This window comes from Scophthalmus maximus, chromosome 19 (assembly GCF_022379125.1).
Source record: "Scophthalmus maximus strain ysfricsl-2021 chromosome 19, ASM2237912v1, whole genome shotgun sequence".
In the NCBI taxonomy this organism is placed as follows: domain Eukaryota; kingdom Metazoa; phylum Chordata; class Actinopteri; order Pleuronectiformes; family Scophthalmidae; genus Scophthalmus; species Scophthalmus maximus.
Genome location: NC_061533.1, coordinates 10,269,376 through 10,287,289, shown reverse-complemented (window position 1 = coordinate 10,287,289; position 17,914 = coordinate 10,269,376). Strand labels below are relative to the sequence as shown.

General features: G+C 40.1%; 2 protein-coding genes across 2 annotated transcripts; one reads left to right on the top strand and one right to left on the bottom strand.

Annotated features, from left to right (window-relative positions):
* The first annotated feature begins 76 nt into the window (after positions 1–76).
* Positions 77–4,526, top strand: elac1 (elaC ribonuclease Z 1). Its single transcript, XM_035640170.2, has 5 exons — positions 77–352; positions 1,053–1,259; positions 1,688–1,746; positions 2,374–2,584; positions 3,303–4,526. The coding sequence occupies exons 1-5, from the start codon at positions 196–198 to the stop codon at positions 3,779–3,781; spliced, it is 1,113 nt and encodes a 370-aa protein (XP_035496063.2). The 5' UTR covers positions 77–195; the 3' UTR covers positions 3,782–4,526.
* Positions 4,371–13,404, bottom strand: mier3b (mesoderm induction early response 1, family member 3 b). Its single transcript, XM_035640169.2, has 13 exons — positions 13,286–13,404; positions 12,428–12,452; positions 11,950–12,095; positions 11,396–11,518; positions 11,123–11,246; positions 10,529–10,602; positions 10,198–10,270; positions 9,932–10,080; positions 9,693–9,774; positions 8,117–8,211; positions 7,886–8,013; positions 7,599–7,753; positions 4,371–7,448 (listed from the first exon to the last, which is right to left on the bottom strand). The coding sequence occupies exons 1-13, from the start codon at positions 13,292–13,294 to the stop codon at positions 6,973–6,975; spliced, it is 1,659 nt and encodes a 552-aa protein (XP_035496062.2). The 5' UTR covers positions 13,295–13,404; the 3' UTR covers positions 4,371–6,972.
* Between the last annotated feature and the right edge of the window lie 4,510 nt (positions 13,405–17,914).

Here is a 17,914-nt window from a genome sequence, read left to right as displayed (position 1 = left end):
TATGGAAATACTTCTAATATAGACATTTACGAGAAATCAAACTTAACTTGAACGCCTCGCCGTCGCTCGTCGTACGTCATCTTCGTGCGACCGTGTTTACAGGAAGCATGGCTCGCCGCTGCTCGGTGTGACGGTGATGCTGATGGCACAGTAACGACAGTTTCCACCGGTGCTCCTGTCGCTTCACGGGGGGATATGACCATGGACATGACTTTCCTCGGGACCGGCTCGGCCTACCCGTCTCCTCACCGCGGTGCCTCGGCTCTGGTGCTGCGGACGGAGGGGGAGTGCTGGCTGTTCGACTGCGGAGAGGGAACCCAGACCCAGCTGATGAGGAGCCCGCTCCGAGCCGGTTAGTCCCTGGAGCTCCAGCTTCCCCTCGCGCTTAATATCTCTGAGACTAAAAAAACACAAAACAACAACAACTATGAATGAATGAACTATTGACGCTTCTATGTTATTATGATTTATGTTGATCCAAAATCCACTTTATTTTAGGATAGTTTCAGAATTTCTTATATACATGTTAAAAACTAGAATAATCTTGTAGAGTGTTTGTAGATTGGCATTGTTTTAAATTTGTTTTTTTTAACACTTTTCAAACATTTGGTTCAATTAAGATTCTTACAGTCTTATAGATATAAAAGGAAACTAAAACAGGCAAAATAAAGAAAACAATAACAAACAGTCATGGTTACAGGTTTCCACCATCAAATAACAAATCCAGTATCTTGAAATCTATACATTGGTTTTGTCATATATTTTTTCCACTGTCATAATATTAATAATAATAAATTTCATTTATAGAGCACTTTTCATTGCTAAAAGCAATCTCAAAGTGCTATCATTAGCATAATCTGTTATTGTAAGTTTGTCACAGTCGCACAATAAATGCCAGATGTGATAACTATAAGTTAAATTAAGACCTCTTCATTTCTTGTATTTGCCCCAGTTTAAGTAAATCAGCTTGGACTCATCGCCCCCTGCTCTCTCAACGTTGCCGCTATATAGCTCCTGCAGTGTGTAAATAATATGTCCTGTTTTCTACCCAGGTCGAATCTCCAAGGTTTTCATCTCCCACCTGCACGGAGATCACCTGTTTGGTCTGCCGGGTCTTCTCTGCACCGTCAGTCTCAACACCAACCCTGACCCTCAGCAGAGTCCAAACTGTGTGCACATCTACGGGCCCCGGGGCCTCAGGCACTTTCTCAGGGTGACGCTTGGCCTCACGGGGTCACAGCTGCTCTTCCCTTATGCAGGCAGGTCCAAGATTGAGACAGACTGAGCTCTGATATCCACACCGTGCAGCACACTGACATGATGATAATAATAATAATGATATGATAACAAACTTCCTTTATGTAGCAACTTTCGAAGCAAAGCTACAAAGTGCCTCACAAATACAAATGAGGAACTGAAGCCAAACAGTTATAAACATTTAGAATATCACACAGCAATAGGGCAGAAATAAAAAAACGTTTATTAAAATAGTCAGAGATCAGAGCCAGGACCAAGACTTGTATGATACAATAAAAGTTTTAATGAATTGCAGTGTCTGTAGTCTGTATTTTAGACATTTATATTGTGCCGCAGTGATACCACCTACAGCTTAATTTACTTTTATTGTACTGCATCATAACATTATCAATCTGCTCTAAACCTTCCTATATCATGTGTGTTGTTATAGTGCACGAGCTGGAGCCCACACCTGAGCAGAGTCCAGAGGAGGGACAGCTCAGTCTGGAGGTATGTGTCAAACATCATCCCTTTGTATAGAGCAAAACACTACACCACCACTAGAACGGCACTGAGAGAGCATACTGAACAGTACCTCTGCCAAGGCACCTGCCCAATGTCACCATGTTTAAGAAAGTGTAGAAAAAAAATTCCTTGATCTGCCCCAAAAAGTTAATGGTTTCTTCTCTGGGTCATGCTCCACCCCCTCCACTACATGGTAGTAGGTTCTTTTGCTTTTGATTTGTCCTGCTGACAGACAGACAGACAGACAGACATTATGAAAACATAACCTGCCTAAATTACAAGGGACTGGGCCATTGTATTGTGGCTTTGATAGTATTTTAGCCAATTATTCTAAATTCTTTTTAACTTCCTTTCTTTATAACCCCAATCCAAAAAGGTAACTCTGACTAACCCTCAGCCCGGATGCTGTTTTAAGCAAACCCAGACACAACATAGACTCACCCTCAACCTGCAGTATATCACCACTGAAGACTCCTGCAAAAAAAATGTCAGATTGTGAGATAGATTTTGAACAAGTTTTTAAACCCCAAAAGAGGGTTTTCTTAAACTGCACAGGAGCCTGTAATCTTATCTATGTTGTGTAGTTTTGACTGATGGGCTCTTCCTCTCCAGATGACGGCAGAGTGCGGCCCCTTGCACCCACAGGAACAACCGGGCAGGACGATCCCCCTGGACGTCTCCAGTGACTGTTACCTCCTATTTGAAGACAAGAAGTTTGTGGTCAAAGCCTTTAGGCTGTTCCACCGCATCCCTTCCTTTGGGTTCTGCATTCAGGAGCACAATCGCCCCGGAAGACTGAAAACTGAACTGCTGAAGGAACTGGGTAAATTTCACTTTGTGTCCTTTCTTTCTTTTTCTTATTTGGACTATTTTAGAATGGGGGGAAAAGAGAAATATTCCTGTGTTCAGCACCTGTCCGATATTGTAGTTGGTTAGTGGAGGTGGAGTTAAGACTCAGGATTAGAGCCTGATTGATTTGAAAATCGATAATATGAGCCTTTTGAGCCTTTATGAGCCAGCATTTGTGTTTGCAGGTATTAAAAAAAACTTTATTTGAGAGGCAAAACAAAGCAGAAAAAGATAAATTCAAATTCTATATATTTGGTAGTATTTGTGTTTTCTTTTTATCTATAGTTATCTATAGTAAAGTTTATGGCTTGATAAAGACATCGTAAGAATCAGGAATTTTTTTTACTCCCTAATATTGTTATCAGCATGGGCCCCCAAAAATCCGTATCGGTCTGCATCTAGCCAGTATATATTTCATGGTGTTATGTCCATGAATTGAATTTTGACCATTCAAACTTCTAAAGCAGGTAGAGAAAAGATTTTAAAAGATTTTAGCATATGAATTAAAAAGATACAGATACAAGGTACATGTCTATAATTATTGTATAGTAATGAACTAGGTGATTTAATTTGATTAAATTAATTCAAATTCTGTTTAAAAACAATTACAAGGTGCTGTATTTTTGGAATCAAATTAAACAGCGGTCCTCCAGTGTCTTATCTGTGAACTGGTCCCACTTTGTGTCTCTCAGGCCTGAGACCGGGGCCTCTCTACGGGCGTCTCAAGGCCGGAGAGTCTGTAACTTTGGAGAGTGGGCGAGTGGTGCGGCCAAGCGAGGTGCAGGAAGAAACCATCCCAGGGAGGAAGGTCTGCATATTCGGGGACTGCAGCGCAGTTCTCGGGGAAGGGCCGCTGAGCTTGTGCAACGGGGCGGACGTCCTGGTTCACGAGGCGACTCTGGCGAACGAGCACCAAGAGAAGGCAGTGGACCACGGTCACAGCACACCGGAGATGGCGGCGGCGGTGGCCCGGGCTTGCTGCGCGCGGAAGCTGGTGCTGTACCACTTCAGTCAGAGGTACAAACCCAGCTCCCTGCAGAAGGAAGGGGACGAGGACGACGTGTCCGAGCTCAAGAGACAGGCTGAGGAAGCTCTGCAGGACAGTGGTGTGGAGGTGACTCTGGCTGAGGACTTTCTGACTCTGCCCATTCCCCTCAGAAGGCCAATGTAATAAACAGTGAGTTTAGGACTTGGCAGGTATGTTTTTTAAAAAATTTTTGTATACATCAGTCTTCATCCGCAGCGGTAGTTTGATCCATCACTATGGGGATGTAGATGCTCACAATCTCCATTATTGTTCAGATTGTTTTTTGAAGTTTATTGTGATGGTTCATTCCTGGTCGTTGAAACAATTGGTAAAAACAATCTCTGCTCGAGTTGCATTTACTTGCTTGTTCTGGCCTGCAAGTGCATCCCATCATGGTCTGTAGCCGCAGATGTCAACTTTTAGGCGAGCATGGATGCGATGTGAGGCTCAGAAAACTTTAAAATGACTGAGCAGACTTCAGCAGCAGATGAAGACTGAGAGCTAACTGTCAAACTCCAGAGCAATGAAGTGGACCTTGAGCTGACTGCTCTGGAGTTTGACAGTTTTTCCCAGCTGTTTCCACAGTTAAAAGTACTGTCAGAATTTTAATTTAAAACTAAAAAGTAACTCTTACGGGTCTATTCATGCCTTGACTGTGAAGTAAACCCATAATGTAACTACAATGTTTTCACAGCTTCTGTGTAATGGTAAAGAACATGTGATCGTCTCCGAACATTTTCCAGAGCTTTATTTCTGGATCTGTACACAAGGTATTAAAGTACAACAGAAAATACAAAATAATGTTTAACAAAAAAAAGAAAAGAAAAAAGAACAACTCAATGTTTATGTACAATTCTTATAAACAATAAAGATAGCTTCTTGAACATTTCTCATAGTGAAGATTTTGATTGTCTATATTTCTGGATATACATTTTTAAGTTTTGTAGGTTTTTTATTCACAAAGGTGTTTTTGTTTTCAAAGGACTTGAGTTTTCTTCTTCAAAACAACTGCAATGTTTTTTTTTTTCCTTTTTAAACTTCAAAACACAATACAAAATATAAAATAAATTTGTTTGGTGCTTGCTTGCACACACAAGTCTCATACCAGAGATATCAATAAAATATCACATTTTTAAGAATTCACAGGGTGGTGAAAAAACCTACTTCTACTACTTAATGGCCTTAACATTCTTGACAGTTTTTCTGCGTCTTTGTACAAACCACAGGTGAAATAAATATCACTGCACTGCTAAAGCCAGAAGAGCTTGGAGGACCTACTGCATTATGCACATGGCATTAAAAGAGAAATGAGCTCCCAACGTACTTTAGGAGCAGCAGCCATACCTTTACCATCAAGACAAATGAACGACGATGAAGTGTAAAAATAAAAATCTTTTTAAGGAAAGATGATGATGGGCGTCTTTTACACTTGGCTGCAAGTTTCAAATGCAAAATTGCAACACTGAGTAATATCAATACGTCTTCAGGTAAAGCCGTTTTGAGTGGTACACTTGGGAAACAGGACACAGCTGGCATGCGTGGTTTCAGCCGTGTCCTGGTGTGTGTCGGTATCATGACTTTCCAAAGGGGGGAGAAAAAAAATATTTCAAACACGAAGTCAACCAGTCAAAAACTGCAAAACCCCAAATATCTGTACATATCTACAAATTATTGCCTTTCGGACAAGGAATCAAATTAAAACCTTTGTATCAACACAGATTCACAAGTGTAAGAGGTCTGTTAATAGACTTTTTAAAGGATATTTGCTAATTATTTACATAAAACGCGTTACGTGAATATTTTCTCAGATGCTGGGCTTGGAAACAGAACTACTTGATCGAACTCAAAAGATGATGAAGAGGCATGACTCCTGTCTGTACATACATAACGATGAGATACTACAACTATGGACATGACACAAAATTATGAATCCCCTGAAACAAACTAATTATTCATAGCACAATGCATAGATAAATTAAGTAAACACTACTACTGCATCCAATCGACTGACAATAACCTGCTAAACATGTTACAGTTCACAACAATGGACTCATGTCGAGATAACACAGCTCCATTTCTGCTACTAGACTCCAAGAACTCATGGACCAGATTATACGAGGCGTTCTCTACTCAGTACAGGTTAGGCAGAGGTTGAATACAAAAATCAGAGTGGCTTTAAATAAAGAGATAATACTGTTAGCTGGCTTACCTAAGCTTGCAAAGTGGTCTGGAAATGGCGCTACGTGATTTCGGGACATATTCTAATATTTCAATCAAAAGAACATAAGCAGCTAAACTCGCTCAGACAAAAGCATGAGCTGAAAAGATTAAACAAAATCTCACATGAATGTAGTATTAATATTACTGTGCCTGTTGATCTGTGTTGAAATGTCTATTCATGTAAACCATTATCTTGGATGCCGTTATGGTTTGCTTGACTCAAAAAGAAGCCTCGAAAAAAGGAGGTTTTTTATATTATATTAAAATAAATAAATAAATGACTCCCATCATATTACTCTGGACAGGCAATTTTTCACCCGCTTGAAAATGTAATAGAAAAAAAAAATTATGAACCAGGGACTTAAACTTGGGTACAACTACATGGGATAATATTCCAGTTTGGCCACTTTGAACAGTTTAAGAGTAACCACACAAACTAAAGATGAGCTTCCACAGGAAAAAAGAAAAAGAAATGGAAGGCCTTAGCAGCTGAAGCCAAAACTTCCCGCTCTTCGAGCTAATCCCCATGCTAGTGTTGTTCTTCATGTAATATCTAGCCCGGTTTATTTGGAAACAAATAAAACCATTCACACTAGTCTGGTTACTTAAAAGGTACCTGTAAACCAAACACTAATTAAATGAAGAAAAAAAAAGTACCACTTCAAACGACAGGCAACTAAAAACTAGAGGCAGAAAACTGAGCCAGTTTTGGCAGCTGGAAAGAATGGCAGGATAACATACTGTAGCTCTGAAGACGTTGTGTATGTAGACGTGAGGGAGGAAGATACACAACTCTCCGCCTGCAGCCTCTGGGCCCCACTGTACATGGACGTTCCACATCTCAAGACCGCAAAAAATAAAATAAATGGCTATATAAACTCTTGAGAGAAATCAAGATTTTAGTTCTATATGATAGACATCACTGATGTCATATTACACAAAAAAAATGAAACAAAGTATATTCATATACATATATAGATATATGTATATATATATATATATATTTATATATAATAGAATTTAAACAAATCAGATTCTCCAGTGAGGTCAGTCTTATGTACAAGCGAGATAAGGGGGTTTCAAAAGGGAAGAACGAGGGAAGACGATGAGGAAGATCACTCTGATTGAAGTGCTGCGGTGTGCTGTGTGTGGTGCCGTGCGTGTGCTCCCAGAAAGCCGTTGGGCTCGCCGCTGCCGGCCAAGCTCCCAAAGTCCGTGACAGACACCGCCATTTTAGCGCCAGTGATTCGGTGGTGGTGCGTCGTTGTCCGTCGCGCTTCGAAATCCACCCCAAGGTTCCCCACGGACACGTCATTGATAAAGGAGTCAGGCAGTGCCATCTTGAGTCTCTTGGAGGGACGCTCGCAGTCCTTGTTGACGCACACTCCTCCTAGCTGACCGAGGTCCGAGTGGTAAAAGCCAGCGTCGAGCATGTTGAGGCAGTCGGGGTCGGCGCCATTGGAAGGGAACGAGAGGGATTCGTCTTGGCTCAGGGACCCACGATGGAGACTCTCCAGAGGAGGGAAGCTGTAGGAGTCCAGACAACTGACCTCTGCAGGGCTGCACACTGTTGCTACAGTGTTACTCAAAGCTGCGAGGAGACGGGACATAAAAGCAACACAGAGTGAGTGAAAGCAACGAGAGATTTGGCAAGAACCACGTCAACGATGTTCTATGATGTTATGAAGTAATTCTATCTTCTCAGGTTTGTCCATAACTTAAAAAAAGTCCCATGACTGACCAGTGAGGTCGCTGGCAGTGATGGAGTTGAGCAGGCTCAGCTGTTGGTCCGTGGTCGTCTCCAACCGTCCTCCTCCACCAGCTCCTGAACACACCGAGGAGGAACTGTCCACTGCCAGTCCCTCGGCTTCATCCACCAGCCGGTCCATCAGGTCACTTAATACAAAAGAACAGAATTCAGAATTAATTTGTTTTTCAAAATGATGTGCACATTTTACATTGGCCAATGTTTAAAACACAAACAAAATGAATGCAAACGTTTAGAGCGAGTCTTCTACTGTCACTTACGTCACACCGGGATAGCTGCTGTATTTTTTCTTTCCAAACCGATTCTGCTGCACAAAGAAGTCAAAGCGCTCCGACTTTTTCCACATGTAATAAAATGCCACACATTCTGCTACAGTTCGTGTTGTGACCTGAAAGGGGGAGAAAACCATTATGTAATGAGAAACTTTCAGATTTCTGTGCATCTACAGGTATCTGCCCATGGCTGCGGAGAAATCATTTGAAAAGACTCACTTTGTTTCTCTGTATGAGGTGAAAGTTTTTGTCATACATCTGTAGTGCCTGTTCAAAGTTTTTGCATTCCTCTTCTGACCACGGCGGTGATTTTTCTAAAAATTAAACCAGAAAAAACATTTTACATATTAGTTGTTAGTGCACAACGTATAAACGAAAAGTTAAAAACGCATTGGGAAAATTCAGTTCAAGTCAATATTTTAAACTTCGCAAAATTCACCGAAAGATCCTTTAATACAAAGAATAACTCAAGACATCAGCCAAGTTATATCAACATCTTCATCGTGTTTGACGATCATTAAATCACACAGAGAGACATTAGTTGAAAAGAACAAATAAGAAAAGTAAAAGGGGCTTTGTATTTGTTTACCGCAAAGAAATTGTACTAAAGCGACATTCACACTGTAGTGCAATCACATACATTCTTGTACTAAATATTTTTTATACTAATTTGTGCATTTCTATAGATTGAGGAGAGATGTTTATTTAAATTTAAGCTGTTCTAAGGCACACAATTTAAGCAGCATTTCTTTTGGTGTTGGATTGGATTGTTTTGGTTGGTGTTTGAACGAGGGTGGTTCCTATACGGAGGATAAAGAAGGTGAACGTCATCACCGGAAGGTCTGAACTGTTTGTTCCTGGACAGAATGCATTTTAATCATCACGTCAGTGCAGCTCACTGCTGATGAGAGTGCATATTTGCATGACATGAAAAGGGAACGTGGACAGAGGGAAAGGCTGCAGGTGAGATCAAATACTGAATATGTAATGGCAGGAAATTAAAGAAAACACTTAGCAGTAAACAGATGTCATCAAAGGCTAGACAGAGGAACCTTTTATCAGACCGAGATCTCACATGTCAAAGAATAAGTGGCGGTAAGAGAAGAGAGGGATTGTACAGTCTTCCACGAGGTGGGATTAAGATGGCAGACTCCATATTAATGTGATCCAAATAAGAATAGAAATAAAAAGATGACTCCGCGTTACACTACGATACTGAATGGGATTTGTCATATACAAATTCCTTTATGAATTTAAATATTTTTTCATTAATGCTTTTTCTTTAAATATCTCATTGATGTGTGTTTTAATAGGATGATAAAATATGTAATAAAAATACTTTGTAAACAAAAATTCTGACTTCCTCCATCTGCCTGCGAATGTGCGACCGACAAATCCTGACAACTAATGGCTGGATGGGCCTGATGCTTGATACGGACTTCCAAGATCCAACAGAAAGGGAACTAGCGGTCTTGGGAAAAAACAACCCTCAAAATACTGTTGAGTAGTTTATGTGTTTGCAAATCCTTTGGAGAAAACCATTTAGCCAGTGCACATAGTTACCATGTTTAAATGCCACAGGACACTGATTTATAAGCAGTCTGGATGGCACAACAAATCTACAAAAACTCATAATGCCACCAGAGAATCACACCGTCATCTCTGCTAAACCTAGAAGTTTTACAGTAAACATATTTGGATGCAATGTTTTTCAACGGCAGAGCTTGAGATTGTAGGCTGACAGCCCACAGTGTGTTAACTGTGACGCAACCGTGAACCTGTTTCCTTTTCTTACCTTTTGAGGACCGTATGCGGCTGCAGTATCTCTCAAGTGCTTCACGGGTGTTGTAGTTGCACTTGACAAGCTCATGCAAAGCCTATGGGGAAAGAGCGGAGCGGTCAAGACTGGAACATTTTGTGCATCTAAGAATCAAATAACGTGAAAAAATGTATGTGAAGATTTAAAAGTTAAATTGCTATCCCATGCTCATCACTGTGGTATAACACGATAGGTTGGACAGGGACGAAACTAACCTTCTCATTGTCTCGTACGTGCATCCCTGGTTTGTCGCATCCCATCTTTTCCTCCGTTGTCCGCGACAACACGTCACACAGGAAACCCCTCACCTTGTTTTCTGCCATTGTACCCGGGCACCATAATAACTCGTCTTCATCTTCATACACTGAATGAGAAAGTACATTACAGTGAGAAAAGTCACCTCTTAAGATCGCCGTCACGATAAACAACCTATTAGGCATAAGAGCCAGAGAAGTGTATAAGATAGAAAAGCAGAAGTCACCTTTCTCCCCATCTTTGTAGTGACAGAGGCAAGAAGGAACCTCTGCTTGGTACTGTGTTCCCACCATTATTTCCTTTAATAAGAAACAAACAAGAACACAATATGCAAAATGTTTAAACCCAGGCGTAAACTAGTACAGATTCAGTGGAAAAGATGGAAGTAAAAGTAGTTGTCTCTGATAACACATGAAGAGATGAGTAGTTTTAGTGAAAATCAACTTTTAATAAAACTCTCAGATTTCTGAAGATCATTTTCAAACTGCTTCGGTTTCAGAGATTTGAGAGGGCCACTTGGGTTTCCATGGATTTAAGCAATGCAAAGAATTGATTACCTTTCTAGAGTCCTCTGGGCTAGGGCCATCTTCATCACACTCTGACTCTTTATCACCATCAGAGATGGCATTAGCTGAAACAAAATTTTAAAAAAAACAACAGATGAATTACTTTACAATTGATGAATTCCTGATGCTTTAACTGCTGACAAAACAACATTTAAATGAGCTACAATAATTAAGATTGTTATAAGAGTGATTCAAGACCTGGACAAACTGCACAGTGTCATATTATCACACAACATTTTTAACAAAAAATTAATATATAAAACAATGTCGGCATGTTAAATTTGATGTAGCACATAATACATGACTGTACCTTTCCCTCTTCTTTAAAAAACATGTTTTTAACCATTTTAAATTGCATATTTAAACCCATTGCATATAATGTTTATTTGTGAATTTCCAAGATTGCTGAAATAGTCTCAAATTTTCAAATATTAAAATTGCATAGACTTCAGTTACTGCATGATTCTAATATTTGTATTAATTTCTTGAAATTTTTAATTTTAATTAGATTCTGCATTTCAAGATTTAATCCTGCAAAGCTACAGATGTGAAATGCTTATTAAGAGAGTGTAACCCATCACTTACATCGTAGTGTTCTTGGGAAGAAATCAGTGGCCTCGTGGGAGGTGACTGAAGGGGTAAGATCATCAGCCGAGGACTGGGTCTCCTCCTCGTAGTCTCCAGACAGTAGGTCTTTAGCTATTTCTTCCTAAAGAGAGAGAATATCCACTGTATACTTGGACAGACCAATAGTGAACTACAGAATATCGGAATGACATATATGGAGGTAGATGCATTTATCTCTCAGATTTTATTTTACTCACTGTATAACATCACAAAAGAACTGCAGATGTTTACCTTGTCCAAAGTCATGTCAGGCAGCTCATCAGTAATGTCTCCAGAGGAGCTGTCTATACTGGAGCCCGCTGAGGCCTCGTAGCGATAGATGGCCAAAAGTTCTTCCAAAGGCATGGTCCCCTCCTGGTGGGCAGAGGGACAAAATGAGTACTTCAGAAATTAGCTAAACCTAAGACGCATTCACCCTCTAATATCTAAATTACAATACAACATTCACAAAAAAAGATGTTTATTTTAATTTAGTTGAACCTTATTAATTGAAGCATATGAAGCTCTGAAGCTGACATCATCCCCTTGTCCTCATAAATGCCACACCAGCCCATTGTCAAAATTTTAAATTATAAACCCCCTTATGTCTGTGACCAGACAGCATCAATATTAACAGCCTGACTGCACAAATAAGATGGTGCAACTTGGTTTTCCACATTAAATGATATATATATTCCTTCCATATGCACAATTAAATATTGTACTACTAAATTGTTGCATTCATTACATTTACACAGTTAAATCATGTTTTTTTGTGCTTTGAGTTTTTTTGTTTTTGTTTTTACCTTTTCCAAATCTGCAATCTCAGATCTGAAATTCCTCCCTCCATCCAGAGACTCCTCCTCCTCCAGAGTCCTCTCATCATCATACTCATGAACTAACATTTCTGCTGTTGGGTCAAAGTCATGATCCTCTGATGACAAAGAGCCAACTGAGAGAGAGACAGAAAAGGGGGGGGACAAAAAAAATAAAAATTAATTGATTCATATTGCACAAATTAGATTTTTTTCCCCCAAAACTAGAAATTTGAAAATACCACTTGAAGATGTTACAACAATATAGTTACTCTACTGTGATTACAATTAAGTCAGTTCCAAAGTCACTGTCTTTGATAAGATGATGCAATGATCTATGTGCAAACAACATGAAATGTTCTTGGGATTACTGCTTCATTTACTTTACTTCAATAAGACAAATCAAGTTAATTAAGTAGGTTATAAAGTGTAAATGCCACTACTCGGTTCATAACGGAGATGTTCTTACCTGGACTTGAACTCCCGAGGGAAGCCTGCAAGAGAATAAGAGCAGAGCATAAATGCGGAGCTGTAGTTGACACACGGGATCAACTGTTGTCCAGTCCCTTTAGCACGACATATTAAAAGTCAGAAGAAGTTCAAATGCATTGAATGGCCCGCATTATTATCACCGGACATTTTTGGGCAGGGAAGCTGTTTACACCGCTAACGTTACCTGGAAATAGGTGGCTAATACGAAGGCTAAGCGCCGAGGACAACTAGGAGCACAGCGTGGTTGCAACTCCTGGAAATAAACAGATCCCTTTGCTCGGACACGATCCGGGTGAAAACAGAGGAATCTCACCAGAGAGACGAGCGCGGTTTGAGCCCTGTCGCCCCCTGAAACAGTTAGCTAGCCTGCGAGCTAAGCCCAAAGCCGACCGTCAACGTTATCCATCGAAAGATGTAAACACTAATTTCATTTGCGCGGCACCGCAGTCGACAGAGGCGGGTTGTCTCCACAGCACACGCGTCGCCAATTATAACCAAATGGAAAAACATAAAATTTCATTCATCACAAACGCCACATTACATGTTATTTCCTTTAACCAGCGGGCTAACGATACATTTACGTATCAATTTACACAGCCGCTACACCGAAGCAGCTGAGCGAGCGACGGCGCAGCGGCCTTGTCGTGAAGGCTCAGTCCGGACATTCAAGCGCATTTTAAAGGAATAAAAAAGACATTTATGACACGAAACACGCCACACGGACGGCAAAAAGCATTGTCTGCCCAATCGATGGCGTGGAATTTAAAAATACAACGCACAAATTTAAAAAATATCGATTTAAGATCGATTGCTTCTCCCCTGTTTTCCCTCTTACCTCCGCCATATTGGTACCTTTAGCTAATGGGCTCGTTCTAGCGCAGTACCCGGATCAGCGCTCTGAGCCAATCAGAGATCCAGGTGTCCGCTGTAGTCGTGACGCCGGTCAGACCAACCACTGGGCAGACTAACGGTAATCGTTTCATAAAACGGCAAATGTGAAAATAAAACATGCACCGAAAAATGAATAAACTCCCCAGTGCACATCCAATGTGTGTCGATTATTAGGCGTTTGGTAAAATTTTTTGCAAGAGCGTATGAACGCCTCAGCAGATTTTCTCTTCTCGTTACTGTTTATCGCAGCTGTATCATTTTGAAGCTCAATGTTAACGCCAACATGTTGTCTCTATTTGTTCCTGTTTAAACCTTTAATCGTGCTCACTCTGCCTTCGAATGGAAGCTCTTGCGTTTTTGGTAGAATAATTTGAATGGACAGCAACTCGTTATCATTTAGCAATCTTTTTGTTTGGGCTGTGTAGCTGTAATTTTTCCACATATGGTCCATAATACTAATACTACGAATACCTATACTGTGCTATAGGCTTATAAGAAAAGTAATGACAGAGACAAATCCCTACATTCACCTATGTTGTTGTTCATGTTTTTATCATAATTGTTTCACTCAGTGGGATTTTTTTTTAAATCAGGTATTTGATTAATGCACCAACGAAACTGCAATTTAATACCCTTGTTTGAAAATCATGACCTCAGATTGTTCTCAAATTGTTGTGAGAGCAGATTCAACTGTTTTATTCAAACGTCAACACATTTATAAACTGATTGGTGGAGAGTGCAAAATAGCACCAGGTATTCAATTATTGAATTGAGTCAGTTGGAAATATATTGCATTTGGCTGTGGGCAAAGACATACCCGAAAAGCTGTTGGCTTGATGCTTTTCTTCATCACCGGCCTAAGCTAATTTGCACCCATTAATATCACTAGTGAGTAACTCATACAATAACGCTTTATGACTGGAAATCTTTAACGCAATGGTTGAATTACTAAGCAATCTCCTTAAATGTTCTTTTTTTTCTTCTCAGAAATGAATGAAAAGCTTTTGGGGGATAGTGTGTTTGGTGTACAGGACCACCAGAGGGCACAGGTACACTTAAAAAGTAGGTCTGTCTACTCACACCATCCATCCTCCTCCCACCCTTCCTGTTTTCAATGACTGTGTAACTTATTTGGTTATTTTATCACACAGTGACATGGGAAAACAGGTTGACAGCTTGGGCAGGTAGAAGTTAAAGTGAAATTGAGGCCCAACTACTGTGAATGGTAGTGTAAAGAAACAAAACAACAACATTAAAACTTACTGTAACTAATGGTTTGGTTGAATGAAATGCTGTGGAAATTGTCCCCCAAAGTTTTACTGTGAGCAGCGGAGGCGGAAGAGTTGGATGGTTAGGGTCACCGCCAGTTCAAGGCAGGTCAGCTGCTACTTTCAACTGACCTTACTTTCTGCAGATATTGGTAGGTACCGATGATGAGGTTTTTTTTCTGATGCTTTGAGGTGGGCGTCCTTCCTGTAGCAATGTGTCAACAGGTCACATTTATTTTGAGCTTGTACTGAGAATTAAGTCTCATGTTTGACAAGCAGTTGGAGGTGTTTGTGTGTCGGTGGCATCATTCTGGTTTGTCCAATTTGAGCGTTTCGGTTGAATGCAGAAACTAAATTGAGACTTGAAGCCATTATAGAACGATTTTTTATTTATGGGACCTCACAATGCAGTATATACATAACATTACATTCATTTTCATCATTAGATGTTGGATGGGGTCTGACAGCTTGCACTTTATTGCATTCAGTGAGTTGTAATGGTGGTTGAAGTTTGTTTTATTTGGCAAAAAAAACCCCTCATAACATAACATAACACTCAGCACATGTAAATTAGCATCCAAAAACAGCCTCACCCGTGTTCACATTAATTTACACATGCAGAAACATCGCATCGGTAGTGTTGAATCTTTATGCGCTTCTTGCATAAACACATCTTTATCTTGTGATGTGGTTTTACCTATTAGTAACGCAGTTTATCGGGTTGCAAGTGGTGGGTGTCAAACTCTTCAACAAAGAGTCACAGGCTACTGTTGTTGTTTACCTATTGGTCGCATGTAATGTGTCATTGGGACACACATTTGTCACTGCAATTAAACACTTGTGAGTTTGGAAAGCAGAGTTCCCTATAAGGTGTAAGAAGGGCAGCGTGGGCTTCCTTTGGAGGACTCAAACAAATGAGTCATGCTGGTCCGACTGTTCAGAAGCACATCCCTCTAGAGGCCACATCTACAGTATTAACTTCTTACCTGTGCTACATTTGACCATGACAAGGACCCTTAAATGGATCAGATTAAGTTACATGTGTAACCTTTTAACATACCTGCTTAAAAGTTATACATTTTAAGCAGGTTGTAACACAGCAAAGATCAATCTGATAACGACCAAGTCAAATTGTTGCCTCGATGGAAGTATTTTTTCCTTTTCCTCTTCTTCTTCTTTTTCTTCTTCTTCTTCTTCACTGTTTGTGGTCACTGTGGCTGTGTGGCCTTATTAGTGGAAAATAATCCATTACTTTCTCAGTCTCTCCTCTCACTTTTCCCTTTGTGGCGAATTTATGATTACCAAAACCATTTGAAAGCCCATTTGAAAGCGCTCTTTTACAGAACAATGCAGTCAGGAAGATGTGGGACCTCACCTAATGAGTGAATCTGTCAGGTCAACAAGTTATCCTCTGACGTACGTTATGGAGAGGCGGGTGACAAAGGGTCACAATCTATTGTTCCAGTGTGAAACGGATGCTGCTGATTAACACTGGCCCACACCTACACTGGTTTAGCGATTGTCCAGCAGCTGCCCACTCAGCTGATGTGGCGTCAGAGGCAGAAAGTGAATTGTAATAATGGTCATTTCTTCATAATTATCAATCATATTGGAGGCCAAATGAACACATCAGCTGCATATTCAATGATCAAAATTTGAACAACACGTCACTGCAGGATATCACACTTTGTAAACTGCAAGACTATTTAGTATGTTGATATTAGTAGTTAATGGTGTCAGAGCATGAATAGGTTTTTATCAAATCTTGTATATGAATGTAATGTTGCAATGTAACAGCACCACTGGCTAAATACAGCAAAACGATCATACAGTGGAATCAACACCTCGCTAAAACAAATTCAACCAAAAGTGAACATTTATCCCGCCACCAAGAAAGTAGGATTTATTGCCAAAAAAGTGATGGCTTATTATAAGTATATATACATGAAAAAGTTGGTTTGGTCCTTTATAAAGTAAGTTATACAGTCCACTAGGTGGCAATGTTTGACAGCTTGGTCTTCTTCATGACTCAGCTTTAGCATTTTCCTTATCATTTCAGCAGCCTTACCCTCCAGTCAGGCTGCAACAAGGACTGAGAGTAACCCAGCTGCCTGTTGTGTTTATATATCTGGGTGAATCATGTAAAACTCCACCATGTGCCTCTGCACACACAGATTTGTGTGTGTTTACAAGTAGCCAACAATATTTATCCCCACACGTTGTTCACTTAACAGTAAGCAGCTGCAAAGCAAGTCCCACAAAGTCAAACAAACCTTTCTGTAGGACTTAGCCATTTTGAAGTTTATATTACTGATGAGTAATATAAACAGGCAGTTGGCGCAATTTCAATGACATCCAAGAAAACTGATTGCGTATGCATTTATGTTTCACTATGACATGTGGTGGCTGTGGATACAAGTAAATAACCTGACACTGTGGAGTAAATGCAACATGAGCAACAATCCTCTCCTGTATGAATACATCTAATTTTAAGAGCTATTGCAATGCATCTTCAAATTTCTAACATTTACCATGAAGAATGGAGGAATAGAGATTCTGCAAGAAAGGTCTTTGCAGCAAGGTATTAAATCACATCATCAGAACATTAGCTGATCTTTGATCATGCAAGTACATACAGCACATACATCAGCAGACACCACATAAAACAGCCTGTTAGAAATCAAGGTCATAGCATGTTTAAAGTAACCTTTTTGCTGCATCCACTTATCACATCCAACTCTGACATTAATGTGTTTACTGTGAGATACTCTTCATGTGTGCAGTGACATTTAAAGCCATGTATTTGTGCAGCACACAAAACTCCTGGAAGTGCGTAACAGAAAATGGGCTCAGGTATGAACATCTCTTGCTCCTCTTTTGGGTCGCTGAGTGTTTGGGCCGATATGTTACGACCCCGGCTCAGAGGGAGGCAGTGAAAATTTATTTTTAGTCATAAAACTGAGTCAATGTTTCTCTGAAAGCACACATCATCAGTCTCTGCAGGATTTGAAGATGTTTATTACAGAATGATGTACAGCAGCCCTTGAGTCACAGCTCTTTGAGCCGCAAACAAATTCAGACTGCAACCTCAACACCTAACAAAGTTAAAAAATGCACATACATCAGATGTGCTGTTTGGCTCGCCATTTACCTCCATCTCAGATTTGTCAAAATAAACTTAAATGTTATATGTTTTTGTGTAAAAAAAAATAGAATGCTAAGTGAAATCCCCAAAGGTTTGAAAAGTCTTAATTTAAATGCAGCCCGCCAGTCTCTGAAGGGGTTCTCTGATGTATTAAGGACAC

Coding starts and splice junctions, on each gene's coding strand:
- elac1 (XM_035640170.2), top strand. CDS start 196: ATGACCATGGACATGACTTTCCTCGGGACCGGCTCGGCCTACCCGTCT. Junction 1,260..1,687: donor GCTGCTCTTCCCTTATGCAG/GCAGGTCCAAGA, acceptor GTGTTGTTATAG/TGCACGAGCTGGAGCCCACA. Junction 1,747..2,373: donor AGGGACAGCTCAGTCTGGAG/GTATGTGTCAAA, acceptor CTTCCTCTCCAG/ATGACGGCAGAGTGCGGCCC.
- mier3b (XM_035640169.2), bottom strand. Junction 8,212..9,692: donor CCGCATACGGTCCTCAAAAG/GTAAGAAAAGGA, acceptor TTTAATTTTTAG/AAAAATCACCGCCGTGGTCA. Junction 7,754..7,885: donor AGCAGCTATCCCGGTGTGAC/GTAAGTGACAGT, acceptor TTTTGTATTAAG/TGACCTGATGGACCGGCTGG.